At 33.3% G+C, this 15,757-nt stretch overlaps 1 protein-coding gene across 1 annotated transcript; it reads left to right on the top strand.

The window, feature by feature from the left end:
- Positions 1–12,292: 12,292 nt before the first annotated feature.
- Positions 12,293–13,374, top strand: LOC132644379 (uncharacterized). Its single transcript, XM_060360968.1, has 2 exons — positions 12,293–12,631; positions 12,874–13,374. The coding sequence occupies exons 1-2, from the start codon at positions 12,293–12,295 to the stop codon at positions 13,372–13,374; spliced, it is 840 nt and encodes a 279-aa protein (XP_060216951.1).
- Positions 13,375–15,757: the final 2,383 nt, after the last annotated feature.

The raw sequence follows: 15,757 nt of genomic DNA, 5'->3' as shown, positions 1-15,757 counted from the left end.
TAACGATTTTTTTTTAAAAAATAATTTAATTTATTTTTTAATTAAAAAAGTCTACCTATATTTTCTTTAGTAGACATAATTTTCTAAAGCCACATGGTAATTTTGTCGGGTCTGGTAAGTTTAAAAAAATGGGTAGACTTATTTTTTTAAAGTCACGGAGATATTTTTTGAAACTTACCAAACCCGACACACTAGAAAAAAAATTACCATGTGACTTTAGAAAATTATGTCTACTAAAGAAAATATAGGTAGACTTTTTTTTATGGTAATGTACAAAAGAAAAGCTCAACAAATTACCAAAATCATTTTAATTTTGAATATGCACTCTCAATCTACTAGTCCATTCAATGCAAAAAATCATCTCCTAATTTGACTTCTACTACCAAATCCTGAAACCTTTAAACATATTTACTAACAGAAACAATATAAAGGGCCAACCTTTTGATGTTTTTTTTCCATTAATAGAAAGATTGTAATTTCTCTCAGATATTTTAAAAAATGGGTAGACTTATTTTTTTTAAAGTCATGGAGATATTTTTTGAAACTTACCAGACCCGACACACCAGAAAAAAAAATTACCATATGGCTTTAGAAAATTATGTCTACTAAAGAAAATATAGGTAGACTTTTTTTTAATTAAAAAATAAATTAAATGATTTTTTTAAAAAAAATCGTTAGTGAAAAGGGTATATTTGCACCATTTTGTAACTGCAGGGGTATATTTACACCATTTTTGTAACGGCAGGAGTATATATGCACCACTTTTGTAACGAGGGGCATATCTGCTCTAAATCGCAAAGTTGAGGGGTATATTTGCACCTTTTCCCTTGTTATAATTTGTAAATCCTACTCTTTTCGGTATTATAGTGTCTAACATAATCTAATACAATTACCAATTTTGATTTAAATGTTTAGTGGTTTAATGACATGGTAAAATTGCATGTTGCTGGTGCCCACTACCTGACTTTGGTTGCGTTCAATTCCACGGTTGGAAGGACATCTTTCTGCCATCTGTCTTTCCCTTCTCTCTCTTCTGTTAGCAAAGGTAGGTTCAGGTCAAACTTTGGGCTTGCAGGCTCAGGGACTGCAGTCAGCTACTTCCCTGGTAGTCTTCACCTCATTTTTGACTATATGATGCATTATTTAATTAGTGTTTGTTTCAGCGGGGAAGTTTAATGGTTAAATTGGGTCAATTATGAAATGGTTATGTATTTTTTACGTACTTCACGATGTAAGAGTTAAATCAAAATACTTATAATAATAATAATAATTATTATTATTATTATTATTATTATTATTATTATTATATTGTTAGTTATATTTAAACTCGTATTTATTTATATTTTGAATGCAACTTTCATGAAAAAAGGATCGTCAAATATAATGATGTCGCATTGCCAGGACTACAACAACGTAAAACAACAACATACCCAATATAATCTCACAAATGGGGTTTGGGAAGGATGATTATACGCAGACCTTACCTCTACCTTTGTACGGTAGAGACGTTTCCGATAGACATTCGGCTCGGTCAAGATAATCATTTTTAGAACAATTTTGAAAGAAATGCCCGAGTACAAAGATATGATGAAAATAACGATGAAAAAAAAGTACTGACAGTAAAATAACCAAAGTAGGGAAACAACAGTAGTAATAAAATTGAAGAATGGAATAATGCTAATAGTAATAATAATAATGATGATGATGGTGGTGGTGGTGGTGGTGGTAAGGGAACTAGTAGGTGTTTTAGACTAGAATCCTACTCTAAAAGAATAAATATTTAACTACCTACTAATCGTGTACCCTAATTCTCGACCTCCATGCTCTCCTATCTAGCTAGAGTCATGTCTCGGTGAGCAAAAAATGTGTCATGTCTTGTCTAATATACTAATATAATCACCACTCACTGATTCTTTCTCGGTCGATCTCTACCTCTCATCAAACCTATCATCGCCAACCTCTCGCTCCACCTAAATGGGCATATGTGCTCCTTCTCTTCACATGTCAAACCATCTCAGCCTTGATTTCCGCATCTTGTCCACGACGGAGGCGACTTTCACTTTTCCCCATATCTTCGTTTCTAATCTTATCTCTTCTAGTACACTTACACATCCATCTAAGATAGGGCTGGGCATAAATACCGAAAACCAAAAAATCGGACCGAACTTCAAAAAATCAAAACCGAAAGAATCGAACCGAACTAGTTTGGTTCAGTGTTCGGTGTCCACCTTAAAAAAATCGAAACCGAAAGAGCCGAACCGAAGTTTGATAAAATCGAACCGAAGGACTGAACGCTACCGAAATTTAATACATTACCCAAAAAAATTAAAATAATCCAGGCCCATTAAGTTTAAGCCCAAACAAAACCCAATTGTAACAAGCCCTCTTTTGCTTTTGTATCCCTAATTTTCCACTTCAGTTGAGAAAATCAAATATCCTTAACAAAGAAAGGTGACTAGGATGTGTCTTTAGGATTAATGTATATTCTTTATGAGTTTTCTTAGTTATTTTTACTGTATGTATATAACACCTAGTAATCCTATATCATGATTATGGTTTTCTGTTTTTGTGTATCCTGTTTGTTTGATTTTGATTTTGATTTATCAGTTTTATGTTTTATTGCTTTTGAAAATATGAATTAGTGTAAATGGAATCGCTTCTAATATCATATCAAAAAAATCGAATTGAAAAAATCGAAACCGAACCGAATTTCAAAATATTGAAACTGAAAGAACCGAACCGAACTAGTTGGGTTCGGTGTTCGGTGTCCACCTTCAAAAAACAGAAACCGAAATAGCCGAACCAAATAACCGAACGCCCACCCCTAATCTAAGCATCCTAATTTCTGATGTCTTCATCTTCTGAACGTGAGAGTTTTGGACCGGCTAATATTCACCCCCTACAATATAGCCAATCTTACAACCACTCTATAGAACTTACCTTTAAGTCTCGGTGACATATTCTTATCATATAGAACACTGAATGCGAGCCTACCTTTCATCCATTCCGCTCCAATATAGTGCGTGACATCCTCGTTGATCTCTCCATTTTCTTAGTAGGTGTTTGGACATGCAATTTCATCTCATGAGATGAAATCAGCGTTTGGACATGCGATTTCATCTTATGAGATGAAATCGGTAACATCTCGTACTTTTAAACTAATCTATGTTCATGATTCGAGATTAAGAAAATTAGTTCAGTTCAGAAAAGTCACTATTACATCCAATAGTTACGGACCGCAATTATAGATACGGATCGTATACTTGTCCGTATTTTATTTCCCAGAAAATCCCACTCTCTATTTAGTTGGATACGATCAGTTATATGGACTTTATTATGAAGTACGGACCGTACTCGTTGTCTGTATTTTAGCATGGAAAGAACTGTAGTTTCTAGAATTTGCCGATTTATTTAAATGATTAAATACGGACCGTACTTGGTGGCCGTATAATGAAATATGGACCGTATCTCGGTCCATAATTATTGCGTGGAAAATCACAGTTTTTGAAATTCTCTATCATTGTTAAATAAGGTCAGTTTATACGGACCGTATATCAAAATACGGACTATATAAGTTGACCGTATAATCCCCCAACTCAGTTAAGTATAAATACGTCATGTTAAGTTCTTTTTCCACTTTTTACATTCTCCAAGCCCTAGAACGAAGTTCCTCTTCTCCCATCAATCCAAGGCATTAAGGCAAGCCATTCCAAGCCCTTCCAAGTCAATTCTAACATGTATTCACATGATCTAATGAGAGTTCATCATTCCAAACCTAGGGCTTTCAAGAAAACCCATCTCAAGGTTCAAGATTTTGGAATTCTTCTTCAAAGATTCAGATGTTTCTCAAGTTTTGGAGCGATTAAGGTATGTAGGAATTCTACCTACGTGTGGGAACATCATTGTTTTTTCCCACGCCATGTTTTTCCATGATTATATGAAAGTTCATAAAAGATTAGGGTTTTAGACATGTTCATGATAACTCTAAGTACATGTAACATGATATACCATGTTTGTATTAATAATTCATTATTGTGTTCTTAATATTCCATTTTGGTTATTGAAAATTTGCCCATAATCCATGAAAACCCATACTTTGCATTCCATGGGTTCTTAAATGTAAGATATGAACCATTATGCTTATTTTCATGAAAATCCTACATGACTCCATGTTTTCATACAAGTATATTATGTAATTATATATTCATGTTATATTATACTTACAATTCATGTCTACAAATCGTGTTTAAGAAAACCATGGGCTCAGATCACCTGTTTTCATGTTCATATTGTTGGGACCTGCATAGATTAACGAGAAGGCTCAGATAGCCTAAAACTAGGCTTGCCGCTGTAGGATAAAGGTCGCTCCGCCCAATTAGGACGATTCCTTCATGTTTTATTGATTGGATCCTTTCATGTCATGTTTATGTCTCATACCTCTGGCAAGGTATGAGATTGCTCTGCTAGTTGAGCTATGTACCAGACTTCACATACCCACATGGTGATTCATGTTGTCAGTTATATTAATGCTCTCCCTACTAAAAATGCTTTTACACATGATATATATATATAATAAAAGAGGGTTTCAACATGTGTGCTTAATTGTCATTTGCAAAAATTTTAAGGGCTATTTTGAAATTAAGTATTTTAATCTTTATACATCAATTACAACTTGTGTGCTTAATTGCCACTTGTAGAAAGGTTAAGGGCTATTTTAAAATTAAGTATTTTACTCTTTATACATCAATTAGTGGACAACATTTCTATATATATACACACATACATACACGTGTCATTACTTATTTCTTTTTAATTCTATTGATACATTAATATAATTAAACTTTATTGTACTCATTTTACAGATACTCAAAATACTCATTTCAAACTTTATTTTAATTGACAAACTTAATTTCAAAGATACTCATTTTATATTAAGTTAGAATTTAAAATAATAACGCCTTTGTGTTTGTGGATAATGTTTGCTATTTTATGTAGTAGTTGCTTTATTATTTTTAAATATAAAATGTTAATCTTAAAATTTTGTTAAAAAAAAAAAAGCAAGGGAAAAAAACTTAAAGCCCCAACTTGAAGAATGAAAGCTTTTCTGTGTGTACTTAAAGAGAGAAAAGGTACAACTCTTCTATACAAAAAGTTATTTGTGGTAGTAAATAAAAAATTTTAAGGTTTCTATTTAATTTATCATTTTCTTTATTACTAGGTGATTCTTGGATTCTTCTTTTACTACGTGACATTTTGCTACGGTTGTTTCCTTCAAGTATTCTTATGAACACTTAAGTGCGTCATGTAACGGGTCCTAATCTTCTTGCCCAAGACCACGATAGATGAGACTAACAACTACATATCTTGGTTGACCTTCAAGTTTATGCACCACATTTTGTTAATATGTAAACTTGTCTTTTCAATTTTAATATGTCTGCATTTCACAACCAAAAGTGATTAGAATTTCTAAGTTTTAAACACATACATGAATTGTTCACTTTTTAATTTGGTATCAACTTTTGAACAATTTATCTAATTTTATAATACTCAATTTTTTTCCAAATAAAGTCGATTGTTACCAGTTTCATATTGGGCCCGTGCTTGTACGGGCCATTCGCCCCTAGTATATATATATATATATATATATATATATATATATGTTCAGCTTACATATACAGTTTCAATTTAGTTCTATTATTTTCATGTGTCATGCTTATTTCAATCAGTTGTTTTACATACAAGTACAATTCGAATGTACTGACGTCCCCTTTTATTCGCCTGGGGCCCTGCATTTCACGATGCACATTTACAGGACGACGGATTAACTCGTTAGGACACTGCTTGTATCAGCTTTTTGGTGAGCCTCATCTCATTCGGGGTTTAGTTAGTATTTATATTTCATGTTAGTTTCTCAGTTAAGGTATGCCGGGGGCCTTGTCTCGGTAAACATTTTAGCAGTCAGACTCATGTTAGAGGTTTCATAGACTAGTCATTTGTGTCATGTCAGATGTTCAGAGTCATATAACCAGTATTGGCTCAACATTTATTATATTTTCAGATTATTTAAGCATCATGTTTAAACAGTATTTTCATTAGTATTAAGATAACTCATGCTATTCAGACTATCCATGTTTTAAAGTTATACTCCGCATTCAGTTCATGCACCATGTTGATTCAGCAAGCATGTGGTTCGCTCGGTCACATGCAGTCAGGCACCGAGTGCTGTGTTACGCCCAAGACATGGTTCGGGGCGTGACAAAATCCCAAATCATCCAAAAAGGCATGATTTGGGATTTTAAAAATTTTAAATGTAAAAGTTGACCTATAAGTTTATAGTTTGTAAAAATAGATCTATATATATATATATATATATATATATATACACCAATCATGTTTAACATCCATTTTATATTAATTATTAAAAGATCTACAAGTTGGTAGTATATTTATAACAAATTTACTCTTACCAACCGTGTGGGAAGATTATATTAAGGAGTAGTTACACTACAACTCATGTTCAAATTTTCATTTTATTGAACTAAAGTTTGATCAATTGATGTTGTATTTTTTAGAAAGGCCTTCGAGTAACGTATTAATTTTGTTATGAACTATGACTTGCTCATTTGGTAAGATTGTATAAGAATTGGGAAAGTTTTGATGGTTTCCACAACTTGTGGGGTTTTTATGTCTATAAGAAAAATAAAACATAAGAAATCCAAATTGCATGTCCAAACAAAACTTCAAATTCAAATCATCATGATCTCACTTCATGATTTTAGATCATGTCCAAACGACTCCTTAGATTGTAGACTCAAGATACATGAAGCTTCCTCTATTGGGATGACTTGCGTATCAATCCTCACTTTCTCATCCGCCTCCTGTGATGCGACCCTGAACTTTCACTCCAGGTACTTTGTTTTAGTCCTGCTCAGAAATCTATAGACTCTAGGGCCTGTCTCCAAATCTCTAGTATATCGTTAACTCCATCGCATGTCTCATCGATCAATAATATGCCATCAGCATAATATACACTATGGTACTTTCTATTGAATATGTCGTATCAATTCATCCATCACCAAGGCAAACAAAAATGAGTTGAGAGCTGATCCCTGGTGAAACCCATCTCAACTGGAAAGTCTTCCGAGTCTCCACCTGTTGTCCTTACTCAAGTTTAGCTCCATTGTATATGTCCTTAATCACTTTAGTGTATACCACATGTACACTGTTAGACTCCAAGCATCTCCATAGAACCTTTAACGGAACTTTATCATATGTCTTTTCCAGGTCAATGAAACATCATATGTAAGTCTTTTTTCCTCTCCATATACTAATCCAAGAATATCCTTTAAATGAATAGCTCATGTTTTCTATCTAATACGATCCTAACTAGGAAAGTATGAAAACAACAATCAAACATGCGAAAATTAAACGATAGTAGAAATCAAGAGATGAGATAGAGGAAATGGGAGATGAGCTAGAAGAAAGAAATGATCTAATTCAACTAATTGTTTTGATTAATCAACATTGGATTAGTTACAAACACCTATCAGTCAACAAACAAATATATGAATTAATCCAATGGGTATGAAGACTTGAACTCATACATGAAAATCTAATCCAAAGTTATCCAAGAGAGATTCAAAGCTAAGAGATATGGAATCCACCCACTAATGACTAAACATTAACCTAAGCTCCAGGAGGGAGAAACTACACACTTAAAGAGTTTCATCAATCTCCAAACTAACTAATGAACACGGACTAAGGCAACTATGTATAGTTTTTGCCTTTACATGTCCTACCCTCAATATTGAACTACTAGCCACATTTGACATTTGCAACAACTAGCCACATTTAAGATCTAGCCATTATCAAGGATAGGCTCTTCTTCAAATGCAGCGGTCTGGCCATCCAAGCTATCTCCCATATCTTGAAGGCCGCCATACATTGACCTTCCGTTATCTTCAAGAGCTCCATCTTTATGATTAAGGAGTATGTAGCTTGAAGATGTGCATTTGATCTCCCTTGAATGCTCGAGAGGTTCCATAAGCTCCATGAATTGCCCCCCAAAGTGTATGGTATTGAGGATGAGCTCCAACTCGGGTCATTATCAACATCGAGCTTTCCGATATCGTATCATGATTCCCCTAATACGAATTTGAATTGGTTTTCGAAGATGGACTTCTTCCTCATCCTCATATCAATCACCCTTTCCCAGATTTTCATAGTGTGGCAAAGTAATTTTATACCCTTGTAATTATTGCAGTTTTGAATGTCGCCCTTGTTTTTGTAGTTGTTGCAATTCTAAATTCCGCAAGAATCTTGTCTGACTCAGTCACTCTTTCCCCTCTTATCTTACGAACTGCCCCCTTAACCTCCTCAAACTTTATACATCTCGCATAGCCAGGACTAGGAGGGGAAATAATGAGAAAATACAGAGGAGTGGATGATTTTACATACATTAAACAATAAGATGAAGAAAAGAACTTTGTTTAATCAAATTTTATTCTTTCACAATTTTGATCTGGAAGAAAATTCATAGAGAAATAAACTTGCGAAAAGCAACTCGCAAAATAATTAAGTAGCATAATTCATAATATACAAGTAGCCAAAGTTTAGCGGGAAATGACAGGTTATATAAATTTTGTCTTTTGTGTGAAAATCACACTAGTCGGCCTTCCAACTTTGAATTTACTTGGTCTATTTGACAAACATTTGCACTAACTGGCAAATTTGGTTGAATTATGAGCTAAAATTTGGTTGAATTATGAGCTAACAGCTCCAAACGGGTGGTGCGTGTTACATTATCCATCATACATCTCTTTCGTTTTTAATTTTATTTTAATAAATATATGGCGGTTAATTTTTGCAATAATACAAAGTATTATAAATGAAGAAATCGAGCAGCTGGTCATAGATGCACGTTAAGCTTGTTTCTCCACAAGTTTATCTCCAAATAAACCAACATGTAGCACTAGCTTTTTGTTCTCTATGCTATCCCATTCCATTTCGAATAGACAGTTTGAGAAGCAACATATCATATAGTGACTCTTCACCATGAAAGAAAAGTTTCGTTTTGCAAGTAATTAATTTCCTCCTAGATTAGAAGGGATTAAAACCAAAAGAAAAATAAAAATTAAAAAGAAATAAGGGGGTAGGGAATATGGGTTGTTATAGGATTAGCATATAAAAGGAAACAGAAAAACTCTGACATGAAAAAACGATAGAAACTCTGATTCTAGGACCATCTCGAGGGATTGCCAATTTGCAGTGCCGGCTTTATTTTTTTTTCTTTGGGCATTTTACAGAACGTGATTTTAAACTTACTTTTAATATAAGTGCCCCCGTTTATTCGAACTGAAGTGCCATTCGAGAACCGAATTAAAATTAATTTAAAGTTTGAGGGTTAATTTAATGTATGTTGAGTGTTGCTTATTTTTAAATGAGTACAATCATAAAAATGTCACAAAAAAAATATAATAATTTCGATCACATTAAAATTTCAAAACTTACAAATTACTCCGCCGATAAAGTCATAAAACTTTACAACTACAACAATAAGGATCGTTTGGTTAGTGCACAAGGTATACTATGATTATTTAATATGAAGATTAAACAAAGATGAGAGTGGATATACTTTTATTGGTAGATATTTGTTTATTTTCAATTTCCAACCTTTCTTAAAAGATACCTGTAGAAGAACTTTAGAGAAGGATAAATGTATCATTTCTTGGTTTATCTCGAATTAGTAATCCATAATTGTTATCCCACATAGAGAGTAATACACCACAATTTTTATATTCTTGGATCAACAATTTTTTTTTCCAAATCTCTCGGGCGTCAATCTGCCTCAAAGACTAGCGAGCTTACTTGGATAGGGCTAAAAAACATTGGTCAAATGGGCTCGAAAATCTTAGCTTAGCTCCATCAAATCAAGGGCTAGGTTGGGTCAAGCCCATTTGATAGCTCTACCCTTACGTCATCTTGATGGGGTTTATCATTAGTAAAATTTTCACAAACAGCTACCTTTTAGCTCCTTCTAACAACCTATAACTACATATTCTATATTTACAATTCGTAGCTAGATGACTTTATATTTAGCTAGTAGTCGGGTATATCAAAATATAGCATAAATATAGCGGAAATACAGACGCGAGGCTAACTGAAAGTGTTATATTTATGGAAACAAAATCTGTTCCAATTTAAATTATAATCGGTTCTATTGTTCCCTGATTCACGCAAATATCCTCCTATTCCATATCTGATTCCATATCTCATTCAAACAGCTAACAAATTCAAAAAATTTGAATTCAAAAAGTACAATCATATTTTTAACCAAAAATAAAAAGGTTCAAAATCTAGTTCATCAAAAATCTTTGAAAAATAACAATATCAAACCAGTGAACAGAGCTTGATTATCACGACGAATATATATTTGATTTCATCAAGTTGAGTTCATAATTGAGGTAACGATTTTTTCACTGCAAACATTTTTTTTTGTTCGTCTTTTATGAAATTGTTTCAGCTAAATTGAATATAACACATTGCTGTATTCGAAAACAACAGGATAATGACAAGCGTAACTGCGTTGATTCGTCATTCTGTTTTTTTGAACGATCAGAACTGTTTTGTGAATTACAAAATTGATGCTGTTGTATTCATTGATAATTGCAATTACGATGAGTTAGTTTGTACGATTACAAATCAATTAGGCGTGGATACTGTTAGGAAAACTATTTCAATAAAATATAATGTTGAAGGCGATTTTCAACCAATTGAAATACACAACGATATGGGAGTTCGTGTGTACGTTGAGCTTAAGAGAGAAAACAGAGTTTTGGGGATGTATCCAATGTGCTTTAGTATTCATGATTTTGAAGTTGAGGATGGTGCAACTGGTAATCGTATTATTGGAGATGATGTGCTGCAAATTGGATATAGCGAGAATCGGTATGGTATGAAAGTTTGTGATTCTACAGGAAAGGCTGCTGTTTTGTTTGGGAATGATAACAATTTGGCAATTTCAAAACCGGAAGCGAATGGAGTTTTTGTCGATCAAATTTACCAGGATAAGGAAACTTTGAAAATTGCGATGACGAAATACGCAATTCGTGAAAGATGCAATTTCAAAACTGAGAGATCAAATGCTATAAGGTATGATTTTCTAAATGTATTCTGGTAACAAAAAGTGCAGATGTATTTTTGTTATATTTGTACTATTTTGAGATGATTTTTTAACTTATTTAGCACACTGTTAATTTTTAAAATGTTTGATGCAATATATTTCTGATATATATTTTTGTATATTTATACTGTATTTAATTGATTCAATATGTACTATTTGCATTGTATTATGTAGCTACACTCTGGCATGTTGGTCGCCGGAATGTAAATGGAAATTCAGAGCGTCGAGAATTGGGGATTCTGAAATGTTCAGGGTTAGAGCTTTTGATGACGAACATACATGTCCGTTGAAGGACAAGGTGTATTCACAAAGACAAGTAACAAGTTGGTTTATTGGAGAAGCGGTTGTCAAGGCGAAAATAACTAACCATAAAAGGAAGGTCACACCTGGGGATATAAAAGATGATGTTAAAAATGAATTCGGCGTAGATGTTTCTTATATGATGGCATAGAGAGCTAGAGAAAAGGTTATAAAAGATTTCAGAGGTGATCCAGCTGATTCATACAAGAAGTTGCCGGCATATATATACATACTTGATAAAACGTATCCTGGATCGCTCGTTAAAATGCGTAAATCACCAGAAAATGAGTTTATGTATTTGCTTGTAGCACTCAAAGCATTCATAAAGGGATTTGAGTGTTGTAGACCAATAGTTGTAATGGATGGTGCACACCTTAAATCAACGTATAATGGTACATTTGTGTCGGCAAGTACTTTGGATGGAGCAGGTATGTGTAATTCTATTCTATGAATGTTTTTTTTTTTTTGTATAAATACAACATTATGCTTATTGATTTGCAAATAAATCTGCTAAAAACATACTGTGGATATATTGCTGGTGTTAATTTGTGAATATTATATGCTGAAATACACTGTAAATATGAGGTAAATATATTGTAAATATATACTGTTGTTTTATAAATGATGTTGCTAAAATTATAGTGTGAGATCAAATTCAGTTGAAATATGTGTTGAATATATTATAAATATATATTAATTTTTGTAGGTAATATCCTACCACTAGCGTATGGTGTGATAGATTCTGAGAATAATAAGTCCTGGACGTGGTTCTTTGAACTGTTCAAGCAAGCTTATGGTGTTAGGCAAAATATGTGTGTCGTGTCTGACAGACATGAAAGCATAATACACGCAGTTTCTAAGGTGTATCCTATTGTTCCTCATTTGGCTTGTATATGGAATTTGTGGAAAAATGTGACAAAGCAATACACAACAAACAGTGAGGTGTTGAGTCCTATATTTTATTCACTAGCGAAGGCATACAGCCAGGATGAGTTCGATAAATTGATGGAGAAGACTGGGAATGTTGATATTCGGGTAAAACGATACCTAGAAGATGCTGGAAGAGATAAATGGTCTAGGCTTTATTCACCTGTTAACAGAGGATGGACAATGACTTCGAATATAGCCGAATGTATTAATGGAAAACTGGTTTCTGCAAGAGAGTTACATATTTTTGATTTCCTTGAAGAAGTGAGGAAGATGTTTGGTAGATGGAATTGCACAAATAGAAAAAATGGTACCTACACATTCACAACACTGATGAGGCGGTATCAAGAGATGTTGTCGATCAACGAGTACAAATCAATACTAATGAAGGTATCTTTGTTTGCAACACAAAAATTTACTCTATATTTTTTCTATATCTAATGTATATTTATATATATTCCCAGTATGGTAAAACTGCTCAGGTAATGCTTGTTTATTGGTTAAATGGTTCTCAGGTTGAAGCGTCAACTGAATATGTTTACACAGTGAATGATGGTCCGAGGCGTTTCATAATAGATTTGAAGAAGAAAACTTGCAGCTGCAGGATGTTCCAACTGGACGAGATACCGTGTTCTCATGCATGGGCAGTGTTGAAGAATAAAAATTTGATTGCTGATGCATATTGTTCGGATTTATTCAAGCCGGAAACAGTTGTGAACACATATGATATGCCAGTTGATCCTCTTCCCGACGAGACCGAGTGGAATGTTCCTAAAAGTATATCAGATGAAGTTGTTATGCCACCGATCTATAAGAGACCCCCTGGGAGGCCAAAAAAGAAGAGGGACAAGCCATTACAGGAGTTGATGATTGGTAAACGAAGGAATTCCTGTGGTAAATGTGGAGGTCTTGGTCATAACAGGCGTTCGTGTGATAATCCGACGCTCAATAAGAAGAATAAATAAGTCCATTTTGATTTTATTTGTTAAGACAATTCTACTTTAAATTTCAGTTAAAAATAAAAAATGAATTCATCTTGAATTCATATTATTCTAGTATGATTGTATTTCACATGGTTGAACATCCGATGTTTTTCAATGTAATGCTATATTGGTGGTTAAATGGGATTTGGAAAGTCTACTCTATGTTAACTGATTTGACCTTTTGTTTTGGATTTATGCTTTAATAGTTGTATTTCGTATATATTTTGGTTGCATTTTGTCTGATCTGGTAGATAATACTTATTCTGGTTTACCGTTAACTATATTTGATATATATTTTACATATATTTGAAGTGTATTTAGATGAAATTTTAAATTTTGTAACACACTGTACATTAAAAAATGGACTTATGGAATATATCTGAGTTATATTTTCTGTATATATCGACTGTATTTAAATGGTTAGATATACTACTTTGTTAAATGAATACATTTCACGGATAACGAAAATGGAATTTATGCATTGAAAAAACAACATACTTGAAAGAAACAACAATATAAAAACCATATGGTGGTGTTCATATTAATCATCCTAAAAAACATTACTGCACATGAAACGATATGTCCAAAATGAAAAAACAGCAACAAAAGTCGCAACCAACTATGCTATTGTTCAACATGAAAATAAAAAACACAAAAGATTTGTGGCCTAATCAAGATCCTCTTTATCAACTGCATCGTAATCAACTGCCGGTCTAATTGGTCTTGGAGGCTGCTCGTTATCACTTGATGCATTGTTGTTTGACTTATCTCATGCATAGTCGCATAAAAGGGCGCCGTATCTCATACGGAGTAACTTTGCATCGAATTCGGTTGGGATGACTTCACTTGAGCTCAATTATTCAGCGAAGGCTGCCACATACACACCACAATCCCTGAAAAAAATGATCAAAAAATTTACTTATCAAAACCCACGAAAAAAAAGATGCATTTATTGTGTTTTTTTTTTTTGAAGAGATTCTTACATGCTAGAGGGAGCTTGTTGCGGGAGATTGTCTACATTCACAATGTCAAAGTTGTCGGTCTGTTCTCTATTTCTGTAAGAAGGATGTGTGGCAAAATCTATATCCGCCTTCTTCTCATAGAAATCAGTCACTTGTAGACTGTGTGTCACAAGAGTAGCCAACATTTTCACTCCGGCTCTAACGACAACATCATGCCCTGCAGCTCGGTAAGAGTTGTATACGTAGTTGCACCTGTTTGTAAAAAGAAAATATATGAAAAAAACAAACATATAAATTTTGTAGAAAAATGAATGATCTTTTCATTGGATGAGAGCAGACCTGCCAGTGAATGATATCACAACCAAAATCCAGTGATTTTCCTCTTTTATGTTGACAGGAATTAGTACGTTGTCAACAGTATACCATGGTACATTAGCCAACAGCCTGTGCCCGTTAATGTACTCACACAGTTCATCTTTCTTACTGGCGACACATGTGGATGAATCAGGGTTTTCGCAAGATTTGTGAATTTTAGCAACTAAAGTGTGAAAAAAACAGCTGACAGTGATGAATCTATAATTGTTGTTATTGTGATACTTCCCCTTCTTGCGTAGGTAGTAGAAAATAACATCAATATGCTGTAAAAACATCAATTCAGTGACTATAATCAATACTATGTTCAATAAAACTATTGTTGTATATATATAAAATATAGTGAAATATACTCTTAAATATAGCAAAATGCAATTCTGTATACATGGTCAGTACTATGCTCAACTAGTAAATTAATGTCTATATATTAAATATAGTGCAAATATAATGATGAGAATATTCTAAAAATACAATACAGTCTTAACGTAAATACAAAATTGTGATATATATATATATATATATATATATATATATATATATGTCAAATATAGTAAAAAATATACTCTAGATACATCACATTGTAATTCTATTATAAAACACAAAAAACTTAGATAACAAGCAGAAAAATATCAAACCTCATCAGTCCAAAGTTGCTCATCCATAGATAACAAGTAGAACCAGTTTTTGTCGGATACGGCTGTAACGCCTAAATGCTACCGAAGTTCGGTATCCGCAGGATCAAGTCCTTCCTTGTTCTTTATGTAATGATTTTCCTTTGGCTTCCTGTATATCAACAATGGAAAGAACATACGTTTAGTTTATTGATAATTGAATTCTGGAAAACTAAAAAAAAAAGTTGTGACAATAAGTACCTTTTGTCGTGCGATTTCAACAGATCCTTCTCAAGCCACTTTTGATATTCTTGAAGAAACGAAGTATCTAACGGGGAATTTATAGGGTGGTCAACAATGGGTGTTTTTTCTGATAAATGCAAGGACTGATATTTTTGGCAGAAGAACCCGCTGAGCTGA

Source organism: Lycium barbarum, chromosome 6 (genome assembly GCF_019175385.1).
Source record: "Lycium barbarum isolate Lr01 chromosome 6, ASM1917538v2, whole genome shotgun sequence".
Taxonomy (NCBI): Eukaryota; Viridiplantae; Streptophyta; class Magnoliopsida; order Solanales; family Solanaceae; genus Lycium; species Lycium barbarum.
Note: the sequence above shows the minus strand (reverse complement) of the source record. Positions and strands in the feature narration are given on the sequence as shown.

Excerpts from the sequence above, each read along its gene's own strand:
- LOC132644379 (XM_060360968.1), top strand. The coding sequence starts at position 12,293 with ATGTGTGTCGTGTCTGACAGACATGAAAGCATAATACACGCAGTTTCT. Across the intron at positions 12,632-12,873 it reads AATGTATTAATGGAAAACTG|TATGGTAAAACTGCTCAGGT; the intron begins GTTTCTGCAAGA and ends ATATATTCCCAG.